Source organism: Nymphalis io, chromosome 9 (genome assembly GCF_905147045.1).
Source record: "Nymphalis io chromosome 9, ilAglIoxx1.1, whole genome shotgun sequence".
Classification (NCBI taxonomy): domain Eukaryota; kingdom Metazoa; phylum Arthropoda; class Insecta; order Lepidoptera; family Nymphalidae; genus Nymphalis; species Nymphalis io.
The window spans coordinates 1,520,717-1,546,011 of NC_065896.1; the positions used below are offsets into that span (position 1 = coordinate 1,520,717).

The 25,295-nt window shown below is 32.3% G+C and overlaps 1 protein-coding gene across 1 annotated transcript; it reads right to left on the reverse strand.

Moving 5' to 3' along the window:
* Positions 1–3,789: 3,789 nt before the first annotated feature.
* LOC126770875 (uncharacterized) lies at positions 3,790–24,185 on the reverse strand. Its single transcript, XM_050490483.1, has 27 exons — positions 24,069–24,185; positions 20,733–20,918; positions 18,789–18,914; positions 16,631–16,760; positions 15,057–15,256; positions 13,328–13,454; positions 13,012–13,148; positions 12,440–12,584; positions 11,375–11,532; positions 11,255–11,299; positions 11,084–11,185; positions 10,590–10,975; positions 9,892–10,104; positions 9,485–9,782; positions 9,155–9,406; positions 8,736–9,079; positions 7,906–8,179; positions 7,279–7,452; positions 6,949–7,038; positions 6,836–6,882; positions 6,629–6,752; positions 6,320–6,528; positions 6,048–6,133; positions 5,764–5,817; positions 5,220–5,346; positions 4,643–4,803; positions 3,790–3,911 (listed from the first exon to the last, which is right to left on the reverse strand). Exons 1-27 carry the CDS (start codon positions 24,183–24,185, stop codon positions 3,790–3,792), a joined length of 4,434 nt encoding a protein of 1,477 aa, XP_050346440.1.
* Positions 24,186–25,295: the final 1,110 nt, after the last annotated feature.

The following is a 25,295-nucleotide window of genomic DNA, read 5'->3' on the forward strand; positions in this document are numbered from 1 at the left end:
TTCTCTAGTCTATCATAATCTCTGGTCCAAAATCTCTGCGGATCACAAGTATTATTGGATTTCTCACTACGATATTCCTTTTTGGATCCCGGATTTTTCTCTTGTTTGCCTTATCTAGGCTTTCATCCAAGGGTTATGAAAAATTAAAATCATTGAAGATTATCCACACCAAGGTTAAACAAATAAGTCGAGGGTCCAAGTTATTGATCAATCAATAGGCAGATCTTGGAAAGTAAATCGATAGTTTATTTATTTATTAAATTTATATCAACATAAACGATATCTATCCTAGTTGTATAATTTAATAAGTAAATATTAATAATATATTCTAGAACTAAAACTAAAATTAAAACAAACTAAAAGATTTACCTGTGGCATAGTATATATGTATATCAACATTACATATATTATATAAAATTATAAGATTATTGTTTACACATAATAGATCAGATATAATTATGCACCAATTACAATACTTGCTATGGGTTTGTTGTCAAGCTATAAACACAAAACAAACGATATTATTAGAGATATTATCCTTCACCGTCAAGCATGATATCACTTAAAAGCAAAAATTAAACACGTCACGACTCAGTGATGCTTGTCCAGGATCCAGGGTAGGGATTCAACTCGAACAATTTTTTAATTGATTATTTAAATATATACTAATTTATAATATTAATTAGGATAAACAAATTCAGAAGAAAACCTACTCGAATATCTTATTAAAGTATTTTTTAACTTGATGCGAAATTCTAGATGCTAAAACAAAATGATGAAAGTTTTTCCAGCGTAGTCTATAAGTATGAACGGGGTCGGCGCAATTAGGAGCTGAAGCCTTTCAACTGGCCTGGGGGCATGCATTCGTATCACACCTGAATAACGACGTCTCAGATATGAATGAACGAGGGTAAGAGGAGGTGCATTCCCGATGCACCATATTTATTATATTAGCTTCAAGTCTTGCTAAAGGAAGGTTTTTGCCAAAGGAAGGAATGCTTGTCTCTCTACGGTATTACAACTTATCTTAGATATAAAAAAAATGCTAAGGAAAATTACGAAAATGTAACACTATTTATTCATTTAATTTTTTGCGTTCCAATTTTTTCAAATTTTTCTCTAAAGAATTAGACTTATAGATTCACCTTAGTGTTTGTATATTACATATGATATTTTAGGGACTGTCTTACGTGAATTCTTAGTAGCACAGTTGTGATCTGCAGTAACCTGAATACAGATATATAAGATGAGGGTTTTGCCCAGAATTTGGACATTTATAGGTTGTTACTTGCGTTACGTACCTAACATTATATTAACCACATTCCGAATTTTCTACATTTTTTTTATAGAACATTTATGTCACATTTATACTTTAATTAGTTTTTGCTCTCAGCTTTGCCCTCGTGTTAGGGGCAGGGGGGCTAAAAAAAGTAGCCTATGCTATTCAGTGGCTTAACCGTAAAGGCGTAACAGAAGACAGAGTTACTTTCATATTTACAATATTAGTATATTGTTAGGAATATCTTCCGAAGGGGCGTGGCCTAGTGACTCGATTTGATCACGCAATGGTCGTCCAGGCTGACGTTACTTCACTTCTGCTTGGACTCTCGGTTGTGGAGGATATTTCATAAACAATATTTCAGTTGCTCAGTTTTAATTTCTTTGTTCTAGCTTTGGGTGTAAATTGTACGGCTCGATATACGTTTACTTTATTGTGAACGTGTTGTTTGTATATTTGTTTTAATTATCTTTTTAAAAAACCTATTACCATCCCGATTCCTAAAGTTTACTATCAAAAAAACATCATGGCGTTAAAATTTAATTTTACTCATGCGAAATCAAGACTCGCAGTAGTTAATCTAAGATAATATTGTTGACTGAATATCAATTGATCAATTTATAATCTATACATCCCCGAACCCCTTAGTAAGCTGACTAAGCTAACAAATGGGTGCTATGTTTGTACGTGCGAGTTTGCGTATTCAAATGAGGCGTTAGGGCAACCTCACATAAACTGAATCGATTTACGAATCAGTTATTGTTTATAGTCAAATGAGAAAATGAGCGACAAAAAAACTTAGCGTTGCTCGAGTTTCTATATTTGAACTGCAATAATAGTTAATAAGCACTATTCTTAGGATTCTTATTAGGATTTTAATTTGTATTTTGTTGGAATTATTTTAGTAGCGTCGTGTAGGTCTGGCCTTAAGGCGTTCGTATATATGTCTGTACATGCGTGTGACTGAAATGTAAATCTACTTTGAAGAATGTACGATATTTTGCATTTACAACGTAGCAATATTAGAGGGAATGAATAGGGTCGTCGTCATCGCGGTGGTATTTAGACCCTGGACATATTAATCATAACTTTTATTTATTTATTTATTTCGTAACCAACAGCGGTACATATATTTTTTGTACTACGATGAACATCATAACGTATAAAATAAAGCCAACGGACCACACAAAATCCTTCAACGTAAATTCACATTCAAATTAACATCAATAAAGTACCTAATCAAAATAATTTCAAAAAAAAATCTTTGTGAAAGAAATTGCTAAAGCTAAAGTTTGTTCGTCGCGTGTTTTTTTTTATAAATTAATTTGCATGTATATTAGTTATTCTACCAAGGGAAAGGTCATTAAACTTTTTTATATTGGACGTTATCAGCTCAAAGGCAAGTGAAATATTACCATAATGGGAATGAAAGGGTGGATTGCATGTGCAATCTTGACTCGCTGATGTATCACGCGAAAACCCATTTTAAAAGCAATTAGTGAGTTCATTTTCTATATTTTTTGTCCGTTATATAAGCTTCATTTATTTATCATCTTGAATACAGAATGACTGGTCATTTTTTAAATAAAATTTCAATAATATTATCAAAGGTACCAAATGTTTAAACAATCACTATATAGTATACTCATAGTAGTGAAGCTCAGATTGCCTAGTGGTTAAAACGCATGAATCTTAATCGATGGTCGTGGATTCAAACCCGGGCAAGTACCACTGAATTTACATGCGTCAATGGTTAATGGTGAAGGAAAACATCGTGAAGAAAACTGCACGTGTATAATTTCACTGAAATTCTACCACATGTATATTCCACCAACCCACATTGGAGCAGAAAGCGTGGTGGAATAAGCTTCTAACCTTCTCTTCAAAATAAGGAGAGGAGGCCTTAGCCCAGCAGTGGGACATTCACAGGCACAACCACTCTGTGAAACCAGCTTTCGCCGGCGACTTTTCCGAACCGATATGACATACAAACCTTCACGAAAAGAGTGTATTCATTCCTTAAAGGCCGGCAATGCACCTGCAAGCCTTCGGGTGTTGTAGGTGTCCATGGGCGTTGGTAGTTTCCATCAGGTGAGTCTCTTGCTTGTTTGCCCCCTCTAATATAAAAAAGGCTGCTATTTACGAAATAGGTACCGAGTTCTTGTAGTAATTCAAAACTGATCTGTCACTTTGTACAGTAATTCTGATGCAAACCACTTGTAGAAAAAGTTATATACTCACTATGCATAAACTCGATCTTGACTCGACGAGGACAGAAATATCGCTTTTGATGAGAGGAAGGTGCAAGTGAGAGAGGGTGACAATAATTCAGTACACCTTATTGGATTGTACGATAACTTATTAACATAAATAATATCGTTGGTGTCATCATATGATAATCATTATGAATCAGATTCAGTTTGGAAATAAAACGAAATTTGAATAAAATATATAATTGGTTATAGAAAAAAACAACAAAAATATATTTTTTATCTTTATTAAAATATAACTTATTTTTTCTTTCCTTCTTGTTTTTTTTTCGTTGCCGAAAGCGTTCGATTGAGCGCTTCACGAGCAATCGCGTCATCTCGTTCCTCTAAAACTTCATTAAGGGCCGGATTCCATTGTGAATCTGTTATGAAAATTTACGGTTTTTAAATTTTGAAACAACTTTTGAACGTCTCTACATGCTACAAGAAATTAAAAATAAAATAAACGCTTGGAGCTGTGACAGATGCAAAGTGTGCCTTCAGCTTATCACCAGTTGAATTGTCACGTTTTCGCTCTCATGAACTGTGACTTGAGCGGCTTGTAAGAGCATACGTTAGGTTCAAGTCAGAGTATTACTTAAATGAAACTAGAGAAAGTCTGAGATCAGATATCCATCAGCGAACAATAGCAATAATATATATATATATATATATATATATATATATATGGTCCTGAAGATTTCTAAATATAAAAACTTAGTTTGACAAATTAATAGTTTCTATAAGGTCGATTAATCGTGCTGTCGGTTCGCCATATTTGTAACTAATAACTTAGAATTTTCTGTCACTATCACAAAGTCCAATATACACAAATGTCATAAAAAACTCACAAGATCCTAATTCTATTCAATTCATTGCATTTATATGGATTGATAACCCATTTGAATTTCAAATTTGATCATATACAATGGATGGTAAGTAATCGGAAGTCAAAAAGTACAATTTTCATGAACACTGTTTTGAACAAGACTTCCAAAAATAGTCATTGATAAAACTTCTGCCTTTATCTTTCCTTTTTGTCTTCTTATAAAATTAATTTGTTTTCATAAAACATATTTAAATACATACATACTTGAATCATGGCTATACATACCAACAAATAGTTTCTCAAGAAGACGACATCTTTTCTTCTGGCGTCCAAGAACGTGTTCTTCGTTGTATATTTGTAGTTCACGCATGCGTTCTAATGCTGCTTTGATATTAGCATGACGATTCTTCTTGGAATCTTCCATCATTTCAGGAGTTATAAGTATGCTATAGATTTTTTATAAAATAAGACTTGTTAACTGTTGCATAAAATTAAATTTAAAGAATTATGTACTTTTATTAACATAAATATAGATTCTCTGATCAGGTACTCACGATGTCATTAGGCAAGCGATTTTACACAATGTACTATATAATGTATAATACATTGGTATTAGGACTTTGAGCAAGCTCTCTGCGTACACATACGTGCAAACACAAACACGTATAGTGCAAACTTGTTGTATTCAGTTGGAAGGGTGAGAAAGCCAGTACATGAATAGGGGTTGGTGACGCTTAATGATAAAGGGAATGGTCAATATTTCTTACACTGCCAATGTTTATGCGGTAACGACCATTTACCATCAAGTAACAATTTGGCAGTCCACATATAAAATACTACTTTAATATGTTTCAATGTTTACCTTCGAGTCTCATCGATCTCTTTTGTACAAAAAGGTACAAAGTATAGCGGTATGAATTTGTCTTTTAATTGTTCAGGCATTGTCAGATATCTTGCCTCTTCTTCACTTTCAATGGACATTTCTATAACTTTACATAGAGATTAAATTGCTTCATTATATTTTGTTATTATATCACTTCATTTTTTACATATTATGTACATATATTATAAATTACTTTTTTTTGCATATTATTATAGCTCACAATCCTGACATAGGCAGAATGGTAATTATATGATATATACTTCATTATTCGAGTATATAACACATTTTGAGTTAAAAAATATAATTTATATAATAATCCGGGCGATATTTTAAGAAAATTTTCTAAGAAATGTGTAAAATTTAAAGGGACAAAATAAATCATTTCTATTGCTGCAGAACGAAGCATTTTCTGAGTAGTACGGATTTTTTTTGCCACGCTTGTTGATAAAGTATACGATGCCATGTCATGTACTATAATTCTTAAAATTAATTATCAGTATAATTTCACAAGTTAGTAACTTACGACCGCTCTCGGAAGCTGGGGTCGGTCCTTGTTGTGCTATAGACGGCTCCTCTTCTAACAAACATAATTAGAATTAATCACATACATTTTAATTCTTAATTTCAAAAATTACAGAATCACTAGGATTTAACAATAAAATTGTCAATGTTATCTTACTTTTATCTTCTCCCACTATTTCTCCAGTAAAAAATTCCTAAAACAAAGTTATATTTCATCGCCAGTTATAAAATTAATTAATTTTATTATGATTATAATCATATTCATATTATGCTATCTTTGTATACTAAATACACTAGCCTCTGGAACAGTTTGAGAGCTTTCCGAAGGCGGTGGTGGAAGGGCCTCCAGGAATTCCGCTCTGAAGTCTTTCCTAAATAGACGATAAGATAAACAATGAGCATTTCAATTCTAATATCAAAATTATATTTTGCAACTAGATAATTTGTATCTATTACACCGTAAACTTTTTAACGCTTATAATAACAATTAATATATTTTTTTATTCTGTAAATTAATTTTAACAAATATTATATTATAATATCAATCAGTTGTTTACCTAATTTGTGCACCCTTTAAATTTCTCCCATGTTCATGAGCGTCCCAAGCTTTTCTTGCCGCTGCAAACTGAAGATCTCTAAGATCGTCTCGCATAGCTACAGCTCCTCCCACAGCCAGAGTACATTCCAGTTCCACATAAGCATCACCCAACTGAGGCTGATTGGCTGGTATAGAAATTATCTTTTCTTTTTCTTTTGCAGATCCACTCTGGTTCAGTAAATGTAGAATTGAAAATTATTATTATTCGATTATTATATAAAAAAAATAGATTACAAAATTTTAAAATATTTCTAATATAATCTTATACTTTCTCTTTCGGCATTTGTTTCTTAGCAGGAGCTTCTACTTTATTAAATTCCTGAGAATTTCTTATCTCATCGACTCTCTTCCACTGAGCCAATGTGAGAGGCCATCCATTTGGTGCTACAACTCTGTGAATATTTTTAGAATGTTGTTTATAAAATATATGTTTTTGCAAATTGTACATATGTAATTTTGCTATTCTTATACTTACTCAATATAGTATTGTTTTGGTTCTATTAGAGCTTTCGCGTCTTTAATCTGAAAAATATTTCGAGTTAGTTTATAATACAAAGTAAAAATTATGAACCATGTAATATACTTAACCTTAGTTGTGGATTTATTCTTGCCACCAGTTTGCTTTTGCTTTGGAACCTTCAATGAACGAGCGCTGGAATACGCTGATTCTCGAGTTCCCTGTTTTTCGTGATATGTTTATATGTATCTTTTATGCTTTTATACTATGACTATCTATTTTAATATTAAAATCTACTTTACCTTTAAATTCAAGCGAAAATTAGTTAATAATTTTATATCTGAAGTCTCATTTAATTTTATTTTAAATTAATGTCCTACTTTAAAGGACAAAAATATCTTCAAAAGAAGTATTGGACTGTATACAAAATATTTTAACTAAAGTTTTATCTTGATCATTACCGTTGCCAAATTCGGATGTGACACGGAACGTTTTCTTGCCGATAAATTGCTAGTTGAAAGAGTAGGTTCCAATCTGATATAAGGCCAGTGCAATTCACCAGTTCCCGAACATCTACCCAATTCTTCAACTTGACCGTCTAATGATACCGTCCGTAGAATAGCTTCCATTTCCAACTAAATAATCATATTTCATGTGTGAATTTTCATATGCTTAATTTGTGTTTATAATTTATCTCGGGCTCAACGGTGAAGGAAAACATCGTGAGGAAACCTGCATGTGTCTATTTTCACTGATATTCTGCCACATGTGTATCCTTCGACTGGCATTCGACTAGCGTTATGAAATAAGCTAATTACGGACACAAGGGTTATAACATCTTAGTTTCCAAGATTGGTGGCGCATTGGCTATGTAAGCGATAGCTAACTTACAATGCCAATGTCTATGGGGACCACTTATCATCAGGTGGCCCATATGCTCGTCTGACTTCCTATTCTATAAAAAAAAAAAATTCTCCAAAAAAGGCAGAAGAGGCCTAAGCCCAGCAATAGGACATTTACTGTACTTTTTTATTTTAAATTATGTCTGTAATCGTTGTTAAAGTTTCAATAAATTTTATATAATTTACATCAGGAGATGTTGCGGCAGCTCTAAAGCTGACTGCCTCGTGTTTCGTTACTAGTATATGTACTCCACCAAGAATGTTTCTTCTATTGGGTATAAAAATCTCGTCAATGTGCAATTTGGTTGCTGAAGATAAGGATAATTCCTTGCAAAAATCAGAGTCGTTGTCGCAAACGTGAAACACGTTAGATATAGATGAAAGAATAGTTAGCTGCCAATGAACTTCTGAATGGACTCCCGCAGATTGACTCAATGAACCGTGTCCCATTACAGTGTAACTGTAAAAAAAAAGAAAAAATATATCAACCCTTAACAAATTTTATCAATAAAATTGTACTTTAATTATTATTTTTACCATTAAAATAATTACTTTTTTTACACTGTCGTATCAATGCTAGACCACCGTCCTTACAGAAAATTAAAAGGTTGGGAACAAATATTTGTAATCACACGAAATAAAAAACATATGTCACTGCATTTAACAGTTTCAGTAACTGTAGTCAGAATTGTAACTGCAATCTAATGAATATTCATTTCAGTACCAGTTTTAACTCCATTTTAACTTTTATATATCAGAATTAAGCTGGAATAGTGTTTTACTGCATACTGATAATTAGTTTATGAACTTTATGCGATTCGCAATAAAAAGAAAAATGAGCGCGATACAGTTGTATTAATTTTGATAGTGTATTTGCTTACATCTATTATGATTTCGTAAAAATTTAATTTCGAACAAGCCAAACTTAGCGTTTTGTAAGGCAATTTATAAAAAGCTAAAAGAAAGGCTGTAAAGTAAAATAATTATCAAAATATGTATGTATATATTTAACTTACCCGTATTCATTTGGATCAAAATAAAAAGTTATATGTTCATTATACGCTTGCGGCATCTGTTCTCCAGTGTCATTATTATACACGGCTAATATACTATGCTGAAGTGTACTATTAACATCTAAATGCACTTTGACAGGAGCGTGACAGGTGAAAACTTCTTGAAAATATGGAATCCACATGCATTTCGGAGTTATTGGTGATGTTCCATTGTATTGGTTCAGTCCATAAACACCACTGAGAGCTGAAGCGACCGAATAAGCGCTTTTTGTCCCAGGATACATTGCAAAGAATTCATTCATCAACGCTGATAAGGCTTCTAAATTACCAAATGCATTTTCCATTATCTAAAATATTACAACTAGCCAAATTTTAATTGACATTAACCTTATAAACATTTTTAAATAAAATAAATGTCCTACTGCTTTAGAAACGTCTGGTGTGATTGCAACTTGTTCAGTTAAAGTCTTCCTAGCCCAAGTTCCTCTCCAATGAGCTTGGATGATTGTGGCCGCTTCATGTTTCCTAATTATTTTTAATCTTTCCGCTTTTAACAGTCCACAGGGTAGTTCTTCTGTCGCCAGTTCACAGACTTTTGAGGCGATTGGAGGTTCTGGTACTGTTAATAGTTGATCCATTATTTCTTGACCTACAAGAGATTTTTCTTGCTCGTCCTAAAGGGCAGTTTGAAGATTATCAATAATATGAAATTGTTTATTACAATATAATAAAATCATAAGCTTAGTTACCACTTGCTCTTCCAACATTTGATCGTTTAATATTTCAACTTCTTCAGTTTCAGGCAAAACACAATCACATGGATCTAATCGATCAATATCCGCCAAAGATTTTGGAGGTAAAGGTTTTTTTTGCATTCCAAAGTCGGGATCACAAAAGTATTTTCTCAAAACTGTACACACTGCTCTAAATTCAACAGGAAGGAGCTTCTTAATCAACAAAGATTGTAATGCTTGTCTAAACATCCAGTGCAATAAAGATTTATCGTAACCAACAATTTCCGAAATCCATTCCAAGTCTGGTTGATACGATCTGTATTAAATATTAAAATTAAGTAATTAATGTATTGAGATACAATTATGGAGTTGTGTATTCATTTTACTAATGTTTACTACATTAATTAGAATAATAGAAAACTTACCTATAAAATTCTCTATCATTTCCTGACATATTCATCGTTGATCTGCTTATTCGTATCCAATTAGAAAAAACTGATCCAAGATTTGATAGGAAACGCGCTGCCCAAGGGCATTCTTTTACAGCAGCACATTGGATTATGTCACGTCTACCAAGTAATAGTGACGATTCACTTAGAAGCATTGCGTGCCAGCTTAAACGAGAGTGTACCCATATCCTGATGAGAAATTATATATGTTTTATTAATATTATTGGAGAAAAAAAAACAGAACCTTATTTTGTTTTCGTGTCCATATCATACCATACAGTATCATAGTCAATAGTCAAATCAAGTCAATATCACAAGTAACACCAAATAACCCATCATAAGACGCACAACGAGTTCAGTCCAGTTAAAAAATATAAAAGTCATAAACAAGTCAAAACGAGATGTTATGTAAATCATAAAATGGTGTTTTGGCATTTTTGGTCGGCTTTAAATTAACGAAGTTAGTAATAATAAAAAATATATAATTGTTTTTAGCCTTTTCTCATTCACAAGTCAGGTCATGATTAGGTTAGGAAAATATTTTTTTTTTTTCTAAACTATCGTTGGTTGATTGGTACGTTTTTATTTACCTATTTATAATACCACCATGATTGTAATTGCAAGAAAACTATCAATTAAATAACCTCAATATCAAGCTTGAATAATTTTAATACCTGCAATAATGTCTTCCAGGCGGTAGTGTTATTTCAACAGATTCGTATCCCCTAGTTTCAATAAAAGCCTTTGCTTTTGGTAGATCACAGTCGACGAACCATTCAAAAACTTGTAATACTAGATAAGCTGGTTCAATATAATCTATGATTGGTACACCGCAGTTTAGTAGAATTCTTGGATGGAGCATGTTTAGTGTAATTCTAAGGATATTCTCGTCAGGTCCGTCTATTTGAAGGTAAAGAGGTGCAAATTTTGGTGCTAGTATATCCAAAGCCTTATTTGGTGCTGCCTTAGTTACCCTCATAGGTGGGCTACTGGCTACTGAAGTAAAAGAATACATAGAAGGGAAATACAGAACATTGATATATTTAATAAATTTATGGATCTGAAATTAATAAAAAAATCAGTGCTAATGATGAAAATATATTTAACGATTATTTAATTCAATGAAAGCGTTGTTAAAACACAATAATAAATAGTTACTAAAACTTACCGAATTATATTGGATCCATTCACGTAGATCGTCTTTCGTTTGCTGGGTTACCATTGAATTTGCAGTTGTCGATCTGTTTACATCCTTTGCTGCTTTTTTATTCTTAAGAAAAAAAAAATGATTTAAGTACACACTTCTTCTTTTGTTCAGATCTGAATTAATAAAACTTACCGGTGGATTGGATTTGTCATGCTCTTCTCTGAACTGACGGGTAATCTTTAAATAAAGGGACAGTAAATTAATTATATTAAATATAGTTGTAAAAAATATAGTTATTGAAAGCAAAATTACCGATTCTGTACTCTGAATATCTAACAAGTGAGGTGCGTAGGAGAGTTTCAAAAGTCCATTTACTTTTACGAATCTTGTTCTTGGACAATCGTAAGCCTCATACAGACCATGTTTGCGAGCCCAGTCGATCCAACGGTATGTCTTCCATAAAGGTATATCTAGAATATTTAATACGACATTAATAAAACTTTAAATAATGTTTAATCAGATAAAAAATATATACGCTTCTTTGCTATATTCCTAAATAACTTTTAGATGAAAAAATACTCGAAAAAAACATAACTGTTCAGAACAGTTGAAAATTGTTCCTGAAAAATACACTTTATATACATCAATCATAAATATTTACGTATATTCTTTGAACTATATATTTCGTATATATATTTTTAATCGTAAAAATATAAATACATAATAAATAATTATGTTCTCATTAAAATTACTCAGTAATATATGATAATATTTTTAAAATATGACTGAAATGAAATAAAAAATATTAAAAATTAGTGGTAACCGAAATTCCGACAGATTTCGAAAAAAAAACACTCACTTTATTTATTTACTTTATTCAAGTATTTCCATAAAGTGGTAAATCAGACACAAATGCAGGAACGAAGTCTTAATGCGCTTTTCGAGAGAAATATAAGCATTGCTAAGTCAGGCTAAACTACGAGATACTACTTAAAATTCTGTCGTAATAATGTTAAGTTATGAAAGTACTAATTTTCTATACAATAAATACTATATGTTATATATATTTATTTTCTTCCAGTTAATTTATCTCTAAAGTAAGTCATGTGTATTTATGTGTATTGAATGTTACTCGTTTCTTTGGGTTAATTTTTATAGTATGTATAAAATCAGCATGTAATTAAATCTTGTATCACGATTTCGACATGTAACATTTCCACAGATGAACGCGCGTTCTTGTAATTTTTTTTAAAAACAGAATTACTGATCTAAATAAAACTCATAAACGCGTGAAGCAGATTAAACTATGGAGAAAGTTCATAAATATTTCTCATTATGCATATTATATTAAACAACTCAAGCTCAATTTATATTTACCGGGTTCTGGTAGCGGTTTCTTTAGCGGTAAATCCCTGACCATCATTACGAGAAGATTCATTTCATGACCTGGACTTATCCCCGGAAGTGAATAAGGTGGAAGATCCTTTGTATCCTCGATTACAACTGATGTCATTGAACTACGCTAAATAGTTTCGGAATATAAATACCATTTTAATTTCATTCTTTTAAGAAGTTATCAATTTTCTTTTAAATTATGTAGTAACTTCAAGATACAATAAAGTCTCACTATCATTGGTCAAACAGTGTTTTAAAAAACATAAACAACAATTACATAATTTTACTATTTTTTATAATAGTAATGGGTTACAGTGACCGACGATCATGATTCTTTTTAGGCAAGGAACAGTAAATTCATTAAGGTACTAAAGTTTCTATTCGTCATGTATTTCCAAAAATTTTAAGAAAAACACCTAAAGGTACTGGTGTTGTGAGAAATTATATACAATGAAGAAACATGGTGAAATAGCCTTCGTTTTCTTTTTCATAAACTTTTTTATCAAGTGGTGGGACACTTACAGCTTCCTATATACTCATTAATAATATGTTACCCTAACAACTGTCATTTCCTTGGTAATAGGTTTCTTCGTGTTTTTGGACTTGACTGTGCTCGTGAGAGTGTCATCGTCATCGTCCCACGTGAAAACTGGTACCTCTGATATTAAAATGTCCCATATTTTTTCAGGATCTAGGATAAGAAGTCATAATATGATATTCCATATACGTAAATTAAATCAATCTCATTTAATCAGCCTTTAAAAATGTGGTTTTATACATTATTTCAAATTATTCCTGGTATAGTATAATTTGATCTATAAAATATAACCATTAGAATTAAAAGTATCTAATGTCTATGATCAATCTCACCCGCAATTTTATAAGTCAAGTCCATCGCACCCGTTAAGGTGTGAAGTATATCGAAATCTAGCAACAATTCATCTTCACAGTCGGTATCATCAGAATTCATGTCAGGCGCAGCCAGTTTTAACAGCGCCTGTTCAATTTTGATTAGCAATTAAACATTCACGCGCCGCGAATGTTTTATGAAAACAGGCGCTCGCGTTAAATGGAGTGAAAATGATTTTTACATTCTGTTCAAAATAATAAAACAGTATTCGAACATTTCTAGAATAAATGTTTTACGTTATATGATAAATATCTTAGTTTAACTAAGTAATTTGATTTACGAGGTAAATAATCTAAAAGCACAATTAACGTTTTTAATAATAGATCGTTATTATTATTTTGTAATTAATATTCAGAATTGATTAAATATATTACGAGAAGTAATATTTTACAAAAAAATGAACAAATTATATGACTGTATTATGATAATATTATATTCGAAGTTACGGGCTTTTCAATAGCTAATGTCATAGCTGTAATGGACACCATAATGAAAAAAAAGTAGGTGACTTATATTATAATTCAATTGCATAGTATATATTGTTAGTTTCTCGGAATACGCAATAATTTACATGTAAGGTAAGTAACAGCCTGTGATTGTCCCACTGCTGGGCTAAGGCCTCTTCTCCTTTTTTGAGGAGAAGGTTTGGAGTTTATTCCAATAATAATTAATATAATAATATAATAATCATATATAATAATATATATATAATAATCAAAGTTAATGAAAATACTTACTATACTAATTCAAGTGCATTGTCCGGTGCTAATAATTAAATAAAACTAATTATACCACAACTACCTTAACTCATTTTATGGCTAAGTTGTTTAATTTTACAAATCAATTTTTGGATTAAGCAAAACTTTCTATACCGTTTTTCTAACATAGAGACTAATGTATATTCTCTATTTAAATAAAATTCAAATATAGTATACAAATAAAACTGTTTCTAGAATCTACAAATCAAAGAAATTACAAGGAATAGTGATCTTTTATTATTATAGGAATTCGTCTTAGTTCGTCACCAGCCATAAATCTTTATGAATGTTTTGCGGTAGGAATTTGCATTGGGAAAGTATCGCTATAAACGGTTTAAGGGCAAATTCAAACTATCAACTAATAATTATTAACAATCGATTTTTTTTTAATCAACTCCATTTGTAAATAAAATGAGTTATGTTATGAAAAAAATGTATGAAATAATATACCGAGCAAAAAAAATATAGTGTATTTTTGCTCTTATTACTTTAGTAGTATCTTAGTTACGTAAATAACGTAACGAGTAACGCTTGTGTAACTAAAGCTCAATTTCATGATAATTTAATGATATTGTAAATATTTGGAATTTGTAAACTGGCGAATGATATTGTTGCAACAACAGATTATCACGAAGTAGGCTCGTTTAGGAAATGTCGAGGGTTTTGAAATAGTTCACGTCAATAGCAATACTGGTAACCTGGTGCCTTTAGTTGAAGTTAGTTAAAGGATAAACAACTTCTTGTTTATCCTTTAACCTTAACAGAGAATTTAGGAAAAAAACCATTTAAATTTTAGACACAAAGCAATTTTTGTCACAGAGTCATTAGATAATCCGATCTCTTGGTCTATCTAATGACAACCTATGTATATTGTACTTCTTTTCTATCTTAACTGAAGATTATACCACTTCGTTTATGATGTCAACATTACCTTACAAAGCAATAATGGCCAGAGATGAACGACATTTGAAGTCACTGTCGCTGATTGCTTCACCCCTGGCTTAGCAGGTATAACGCTTAGAAGTGGAGAAAAAGGCAGGAGCGGAGAGTCTGTAGCGTCGACTGGAACTTGGTCGCTGACCCAAACGCATCGCCATGCTCCAAGGTAGAAGAGACGAACGAGATAACAACCTATTATGAATGGTTATTATTAATTATTCATATCAGTTTTTATTTTATAATTATTTAATTATGTATGTAATTAATATGCACCAGTGTATGTATTTTATATCTAAACATGTATTTATCTTAGAACTGGTACACTTATACCGTTACTTGACCATTTCCTGTGCTACAAGATTGCCTGGAAGAGATCGCTCTATAACGATAAGTCCACCTATTGTAACATCTTTTATTTTGTTTTAGCTGTATCTGTCTTGGTGTACAAAATGTATTATGTAAATTAAACATAAACATTATATCCATGTTAGGATTTTAATATTATATTTTTCTGATAAATGTCCTTTCAATGTATTTTACAATAACGATGATCGATTAATATTTACATAATACAATAAGAATCCCTTTTACTAATAATAATAATTATTAAAAATATTATGAATTTCTCGTCTTAATTTCTAACTAGTTGATATACGCGACAAAATCCGCTACAAATTTATATATTCCATCTCGATGATCATCCAGATTGCAAATAATATATATGTCAAATTTCATTTAATTCTTATTATCAGTTGAAATCAGATTCATATTCTTATAAAAATTTTTTATAAGAATATGAATCTGTCGAATATGAAAAGTCGTGTCTGTGACTTGGTAGTATGGCTTAATACTTGGTGTGGGTAGGTACCAACCAATCATCTCCCAAAAATATTCTGATTTGATTTGGTGCATATATAATTTCCTTATTGGTTTTTATGTCGTTCTATTGAATTATTTTTTAGAATGTTAAAAAAAATTATAATATATATTTTAAATAAGTGACATTTTAAAAGCTATAGTTTAATTATGAAAGTTAAAAGCAATAAAAGCATCGAATGAACAAAACACATGTGAGACCGATAGCAACGACTGCAAAGTCAGTTTCTTCGACTTAAGAAACTTGTTCGCTAGGGTACATACATCTTATCCTTAACAACTGAGACGTCTTTTCTTACAAAATAACACACCAGAATCGCTTTGAGAAATAAAGTTGAAATTGATATTTTTTTAGAGTTTTTGTGATCAATAAATGTACGTCTAACAGAATTATGCCTTGGCGGGAAATCTTATAGCCAACTTCGCAAAATATATCGAAATTAGCCGGGTCGAAAAAGTTATTGGGAATAATATATACCCAATAACGAAAAAAGTTTTTCTGTCGAAATATACTCACTAGAACCCGGAGTCTAAAAAAGCACGTAAAGCCTGTCCTGCGAATGAACCCTATTAAGTCACGTTGGATTTGCCATTCGATTATGATAGAGAAGCAATACATAAATATATGATTGTTAGCATCTCTGTCTCAAATAAAACATTTATATATCTATATTAAAAGGCGAATTTTACCATTTTTTGATAAAGACGGTCGATGCTGCAGGCCGCCTCCAGGTTTGATACCTGGCGAATAGATGTGACACCGTGACATCCAACCTTCAGGGCCCATGTTGAATATAAAATTCTCCCATTGATGTTCTACCTAAACAAATAACAAAACGTTCACATAACTATCGGTACAGGTTTTATGTAAACATCAAGTACCGAGCTTACGACACTACTGGTTAACTAATTCTTTCAATGGTGGAAATGACCCTAATCTCGACTATGACGTCATCCAAAGTCAAATACATGGCTGCTATTGCAAAATACGATGTCTTAGTTTCTTAATGTTTTATTTTTAGTGAGATTTAATTCCATATTTCATTTGGTTTGGTTCGTATTTCTGAATATATCAAGAGATTGTTCAGTTAATAGGTAGGCTAATATTTGCTAATAGTTATTACAAAATGGAATAACTAATCACAGTGATGCATATTTGAATTAATGTGTAACCAGAGTATGTGATATACTATAATTATATTAACAAACGTTAATTAATGTTGATATTAATTGTGAATAACCTTGGTAGCTGGTTTATTTTAACGTTACACACGTTTTCAATATAAGCTCGATAGCAAAAATCTTATTGTTTAATACACTAGCGATCACAATCTCGTTCGAGCGAAATATTAGAAAATATGTTTTACTAGCAACTATTTCGTACGGTGTATGTGATTTCTTATGGGTAGTACGGGTCTGAGGTAATGAAGGGTCCATTTCAACACTTAATAGTTGAAATTTTCAAAAATCTTTTCCTAGCGGTTGCTAAAGTTATAAAATAAACTTATATTCCAAGTTTCAGTTTAAAACCCATTATTTATGGTGTGCCTTTAGTCAGCCTGTAAATGATGTCCCACTGCTGGTTTAAGGCCTCCTCAGCCTTTTTTTGAGAAGGTTTTGGAGCTTATACCACCACGCTGCTCAAATGCAGCTTGGTGGACTACAAATGTGGCAGAATTTAAGTGAAATTAGAGTCATGCAGGGATCTTCACGATGTCTTCCTTCACCGCCAAACACGAGATGAATTATAACACAAATTAAACACATGAAAATTCAGTGGTGTTTGCCCGGGTTTGAACCCACAATCATCGGTTAAGATTTACGCCACTGGGCTTTCTCGGTTTATATTGTATAGTTTAATTAAACGCAAATCTACTACCGTTTTGGAAAATAAGTTTTATTGAAATGAACCAACAATTAACTCTAGTTACATTTTTTATAAAAAAGATTACATCATCAGCTATATAAAATAATTCCTAACTCAATAAGTAATTTTGTATTCATGTATTGAGTAACAATAACTCCACAACAGAAACAACAGAAACAAAAAAAAACATCTGAATCATGAGAAAACTTGGATCTTAAAAAGTTTCTGGATACGCATTATATATCGATGTAATAACTCTCTTTATATACAATAGTTATTTAATTTGACCAAATATCTAAGGGCTTTTATTCCTTATTATTCTTACTTTATAAAATGAAACGAAGATATAATTATTAAAAGATTCTGTATTCAAACAATATTGCAAATTTAGCTCGAATTCTTTCGTTGCATCCGTAGAAAATTAGCGGAATCCGATGAATTGCTATTTCCTTTTTACAATCTGATAAAACAGAACGGAAAAAAGATAAAAAATAACGATTATTTCTGTGAATTATCTTGTTTCCGTGATAGTCAGTTATCATAAATTAATACCCAAGTTGATATTTAAAATAGAATTGGAACATGGTTTAAAGGTTTTTGTAGAAAACAATACTCATTCGATGCTCGTCTAGATCGTAAAACAATGAAGACAGCTTTACGTTAATACGCTATTTTGATTTGTGTCTCTGTGATCTTTCATTATTTTTAAGTTGCCTACAGACTTATTGTCCCTGTTGTTGATGTATTTTTTCTTTTGTATTGATTTGTTCTATTTTATATGCCTGTATGATTTTTTCATTATACAAATGTAAATTGAATTCTAATTTTGTAACGTTTTGTGTAGACCTAACTTATGGTGTTTTCTATTTTACGGTTCTATTATTCTACGGTTTCTAAAAACGTTAAAATTTAGATATTATATTCACCGTCATCTTGTAAGTCATCTTGCTTACATATTAAAATATTTATATATGTACTAACAATCAAACCATCAACTCGTTCAAGCATGTAGCATATGCCCAGGACACGTCTGCAGAACGAAGATCTTAGTAGTACTTGTGCATGACTTAACTGCATATCCATGACTGACATCTTACCACCATTTTCCTGGAAATTTATTTTTTTTATAATTTTTTATTAATCTACTCAATCTTAATGTTGTAACGATGAGTCTCAACTATACGTAGTAGTATAGTGTATATATATATAAATAAAAAAAAAACGAAAAAAAAGCCTACTTTTTTATAAAATTGTGTAGTTTGTAAAGTATGAAAAAATGTATACTTATTCAGCCGCTAACCGTATTACTAGACTTGTGATAAACATAAACTTTTCCTGTTGATCTTATAATCTTGCATTAATAAAAACGAACCTCCTACCTATCTTTTAAAATATATCTACTTATTTTATATTTGTTATACGAAGAAAGATTGGCAAATGGATCAATTTACACCAAGGGAACTAAGATGTTATGTTTCTTGTGCCTGTAGATTTACTGCCAGTGAGCCAGAATACGAGAATACTAGGAATGATGTTTAGCGGTAGAATATATGATGAGTGGTTTGGGCTTGCAGTCCTACCACCAAAATAAATCAATCTAACATAAAATATATCTCAAATACTCATCTTGTTATAATCTCATCAAAATTTCATACGAGAAATTTTACTTCAATTTTAAAATCGACCAACGTCAAAAACTATCAGTGTTCTCTCGGATCTCGACAGGAACTTACGTCTATCCTATGAATACGAAATGTGCTGTTGTATGAAGTTGCAGAAAAATAAACACGGAGGAGAAAAGCTGTCTAGGGGCGAACCCACTTTTGTTACTTATTCGATCTTCGATAGTTGCTTGTCTTGTTATTTCGCTATCTGTCAGCAGCTTCGATATGTTGCGTTAGCTTGTTCGTATTTCCCCTTTGTTACATCTTATTGACTCCTAACTTAGATTCCAGCAGTGTTTAAATATAAATGAACTTTCATGTATTATTTGGAATTTGTTGTTGTATTATATAAATGTTTAATTATTTTGTTACCGACTAATCTGCTTAATTCCAGTTTCTAAAACGCAGATCAATTTGATTGGTTGGCGACACATTATGACGCAATAATCGTCACCTTACAAATTAATTGACTGAGTTAAAAGGTTACAAAATCTTATGTGTATTCTACCTAAAAGAACTGGTTAGAAACCAATCAATTCAACATCTTTCAGTTTTATTTTTGTATATTGTATTAATTTGTTATAAAAGTAACCATATATTGATTGACTACCAAACTGTTTTTATGTACATGCCATTCAAAATAATATTTGTGTAATTATAATATTATTCTAAGAATGAAATTTACGCTTGAAAATATTGTCCTCCAGACCGATTTCGGCCACGGCGGCCAATCTCAAGAGAGCCAACTACGCAGGAGATATTATAGCGTACAAGTGTGTGCGCAAACACAGGTGCACTCTCTATTCCCTAACTCTCATAATCCGATGGGACGGCAATCCGACACGACCGGAAAGAGTTCAGATGCAGGAGCAGCGGCTTTACGTGCTTTCCGAGACACAAGAGTGACACACTTCCAATTTCCAGAATTTTCGGCTCTGCGGCCTTATATCAAGGCACTAGAACAACGAGGCAGTCAAATATAAAAATATTTTCTAGACTTCGTTATAGAATCTGGAACCCAGGCCAAGGAAAGGAGAATTGACTCTGCAAAGTCGGAAACTAGATGTTATGAGATTACCTTGCTTTTTGTATTTATGCAATGTTTTTTACTGTTAAGTTCTTAAGTCTGACTTTAGGTGTTAGGCATCTCTTTGTTAGTGCAAAAATGCTTAGTAATATTTCATTTCAGTTCTATCAAATAATTTAAAAAATAAAATGGGCTTTAAAATATAGAGAATATGTCAATAATTTATCCCCTTACCTCAAATATAACCACTTCAGCATCCCAGCGTCGACTAGCCAGATCTTCAGCCCTGGTCCAGCCGTGTAGGTACTGTCTCGCTGACTTTGGTAATGGTTGAGTCTGATCATCGACCCATAACATATCAACCGTTGATTTTCCAGATGTTTTGCTAAGAAAATGACTTGCCCGGAAAGCAGCTGGACCCTTGCAAAAAAAGCTCCAATTAGAAAAAAAAATCATAAGTTATATTATAATAAAGTTGGTTGGTTAGACTAGACCAGACCTAGTCCTTACTCGATTTGCTTATGCCAATACAAATTTTTATTACAATACACATTAATATAACATTAGTCTGAGAATGATGACACTTTTGCAAAACAAAACATGATATGGCAAGGAGAAGAATTTAATAATTTGATTGCATTGTAACCTACCGACCTATTATATTATATATATAATAGGGAGGTAAACGAGAAATTCTTTTCCTTCCTTACATTGCCAATGTGTGGCAAACAGTAGAATGTCGGGTTCCTCGTGCCTGTAGTTACACTGTGTTAAACTCAACGCTACGACCAACGCGTATATAATTTAGAATAACCTGATATTTATTGAAGTTAATTTGATTATAAATTTTGTTTTAATGTCATTTAACTTCGTGATATGATTTTTACAACTACCGACATTATAATGATTTAACTTTTGTATAAAAAGCGATGTATTTACAATGAACGATCATAATTATTGTTGAACTTGAACAGGGTGGTCACTCTGCCTCTTTAATGAATATTGTTTATAACAACACAACCCTTCTTTCACTATCCTGGCTCACCTTCTGTTTCATCTCAGAAGTGGGATCGGCCTATAAATATATCAGGACCGTACATCTGGTCTTGAGAACTAAAAAAGGAAGTGATCCGTCTATATCATCTGAAGAAGAAGAAGAAATGTTGGCAAGAAAGAAAAATGAATCTGAGACAATGACTAAGTACTTTCACGGAATAATGTTATTACTTAAGAAATGCAAGATTAGTGGTGAAGATGTTTTATCCTGTATAATAAGAGGTGGATTGAAATGGTGAATTCGGCTAGAGAATTCCGCTAGAAGATCAACTTGGAGAAGAGGCCGCGCTGAAGGTGTTTCGTCGAATACTATTTCAAGTACACAAGAACTAGCAGATACAAAACGCTGCTACACGTGTCGTCGAACGGGGCACGAGGCGAAGGATTATAAGGCGACAACGCGTTGCGAGTACTGTCATCGCTGGGGGCACAGCATCGCGACGTGCTGGTTTTCTTCAAACGGTTCAAGCCAGCCCACACAAAAGGTCGGCACAGCATCGCGACGTGCTGGTTTTCTTCAAGCGGTTCAAGCCAGCTCACACAAAAGGTCAGCAACGTTTTACAAATTACCTACGATATTTTATTAGACTTATTTAAGAAAATTGCTTATGTATGGTTATGTATGGTATGATAATTGCTTATGAAAGGTCACGGCTTAATCGCATATATACAGGCAGCAAATTAAATTTGCTTACCCTCGCAATAGCAAAAATTTTTTATTAAAACTACAACTTCAACTCTCTGATATAATAATAAAAGGCTTTGGGAGCAGTCAATTACATTCTTTAGGTAAATGCGAGATAGAAGTAAATGTTGAAAATATTGTACTAATGGACAAGTTGAGATATCATCTACCCGACATAGATTTAATAATAGGCCATAAGTTGATTAATCAAAATCATGTTAGCTTAGTGACCACCGCCGCATCTGTTTCGTTTTGCACGACAAATAAATTGAACATTGGCTTTATAGGTAATAATTTAGATTCAAATGACTTTACAAATAGTTTTCCTGTACTCTTAACTGAAAATATTAATATAAAAAAAAATGTAATTATGCCTTCGTGTCCGTTAGAGTTATTGATTATTTATACACGGAGAACAAATCGTATTTGATACACGGGGTCTATTACGAGTTAGGAGGTACATCTTATTACACACCAGAATGTATAATTAATTGTAAAGATTGTTTTATCAAAGTAATTAATGTATGAAATGATGAAATTTCGTGATAAAGCGTCTGTGTGACAAAGAGCGTCTGTGTGACAAAGAGCGTCTGTGTGACAAAAAGCGTCTGTGTGACAAAAAGCGTCTGTGTGACAAAAAGCGTCTGTGTGACAAAAAGCGTCTGTGTGACAAACAGCGTCTATGTGACAAAGAGCGTCTGTGTGACAAAGAGCGTCTGTGTGACAAAGAGCGTCTGTGTGACAAAGAGCGTCTGTGTGACAAAGAGCGTCTGTGTGACTAAAGCGTCTGTGTGACTAAAAGCGTCTGTGTGACAAAAAGCGTCTGTGTGACAAAAAGCGTCTGTGTGACAAAAAGCGTCTGTGTGACAAAAAGCGTCTGTGTGACAAAAAGCGTCTGTGTGACTAAAAGCGTCTGTGTGACAAAGAGCGTCTGTGTGACAAAGAGCGTCTGTGTGACAAAGAGCGTCTGTGTGACAAAGAGCGTCTGTGTGACAAAGAGCGTCTGTGTGACTAAAGCGTCTGTGTGACTAAAAGCGTCTGTGTGACAAAAAGCGTCTGTGTGACAAAAAGCGTCTGTGTGACAAAAAGCGTCTGTGTGACAAAAAGCGTCTGTGTGACAAAAAGCGTCTGTGTGACAAAAAGCGTCTGTGTGACAAAAAGCGTCTGTGTGACTAAAAGCGTCTGTGTGACTAAAAGCGTCTGTGTGACTAAAAGCGATATTTACAATGAACGGTCATAATTATTGTTGAACTTGAACAGGGTGGTCACTCTGCCTCTTTAATGAATATTGTTTATAACAACACAACACTTCTTTCGCTATCCTGGCTCACTGGCACACTCATGATTCAAACCAGAACACAACAATACTAAATTTTGCTGTATGTCGTTTAAATATGTGTGGATATGTCGTTTAATACGTGGTTGAACAAAGCACTACTGTAAAGTTTATAGTAACGGCCTGTGAATGTCCCACTGCTGGGCTAAGGCCTCCTTGGTGGAATACACGTGGCAGAATTTCTGTGGAATTAGACATATGCTGGTTTCCTCACGATGTTTTTCTTCACCGTAAACCCACGAGCATTGGTTAAGATTCACGCGTTATTTCCACTGTTAGTTTATAATACTTATAATAAAAATGTGAATAAGCAGTTGTGACATAAGTTAACCATCATATCTGCCATATTATTTATCAAATGAAGTTAAATTTTTTGTAAGGCTATATTTATAATAAATAAGTATGTGACCTAGGTTGGTTATGCGACAAATTGAATACTACAGCGTTACAGATATGAGCTACCGTGTAAAATATTTAAAAGTATATTTCTAACCATTCCCCAGGAATCTGGAGATATTTCGTTATCCCTGAACTCTCGAAACGGACATTCGGTTGGATCAGCTTGATACACGAGAATGCTCTGCCTAGTCATATCGCTTTTCTTGGACATTTTATTATTATATATACCATTAATTCGACAGTTATATTTTTATTTTAAACAAATTGTGTAGTACGAGTATCTTATTAGTTTTAATCAGTTTTGTGACATTGACATTAATTATATTATTTTGAAATGAAACCTCTTTAATAGTTTTATTGAGGGTAATTTTATTTAATTCGTTTGGCTTAGTATAACTGCCTCTAGAATTATTGCCTTCAACCTAAATATATCTGGTTCAGTTTTCGACCAGAGAATTGGATATTTCAATGCTGAATAATTTTTGTAACCATAATTGCACCAATAAAAACCCTCTCAAAAAATAATGTTTTTAACCTAAATGTGACCTTTATATTTATAGTATTACAATATTTTTTTAGTAATATTCAAAATAAAAAACAGTAACAGTAACAACCTGTTAATGTCCCACTGCTGGGCTAAGACCTCCTCTACCTTTTGAGGAGAAGGTTTGGAGCTTATTCTACCACGCTGCTCCAATGCGGGTTGGTAGAATACACATGTGACAGAATTTCAATGAAATTAGACACATGCAGGTTTCCTCACGATGTTTTCCTTCACCGTCAAGCACGAGATGAATTATTAACACAAATTAAGCACATGAAAACTCAGTGGTACTTACCCGGGTTTGAACCCACGATCATCGGTTAAGATTCACGCGTTCTAACCACGAGGCCATCTCGACTTATATATTCAAAATATTTATTACAAAATAAATAATTTTGATAAATTAAGACTTCTAATAATATTACGTTAATACCGTTTCTTATCGGGTGGTTATTTAAAGAATGCTGTGTCTTCTTCGTTTGAATGTCAAAACAATAATGGCAGATAGAAAAAAATCGTTTAACTAAACAGTCCTACCGTACAGTCATTTTAAAAATATATAAAAATTAAAATTTATAAAAAATAAACTGTATCTAAGCAACGTTTGAACTATTTAAATGAATGACATAGACACATTACAGCAATTAAACAAATCGTAGGAATATAGATCTTGGAAAGCTGCTAGCTTCTAACACTAAACTACTATTACGCAATATTAAACCGACTTGAAGTTAGTTATTTATTATACATTAAAATTAAATAAAAAATTAAAACAAA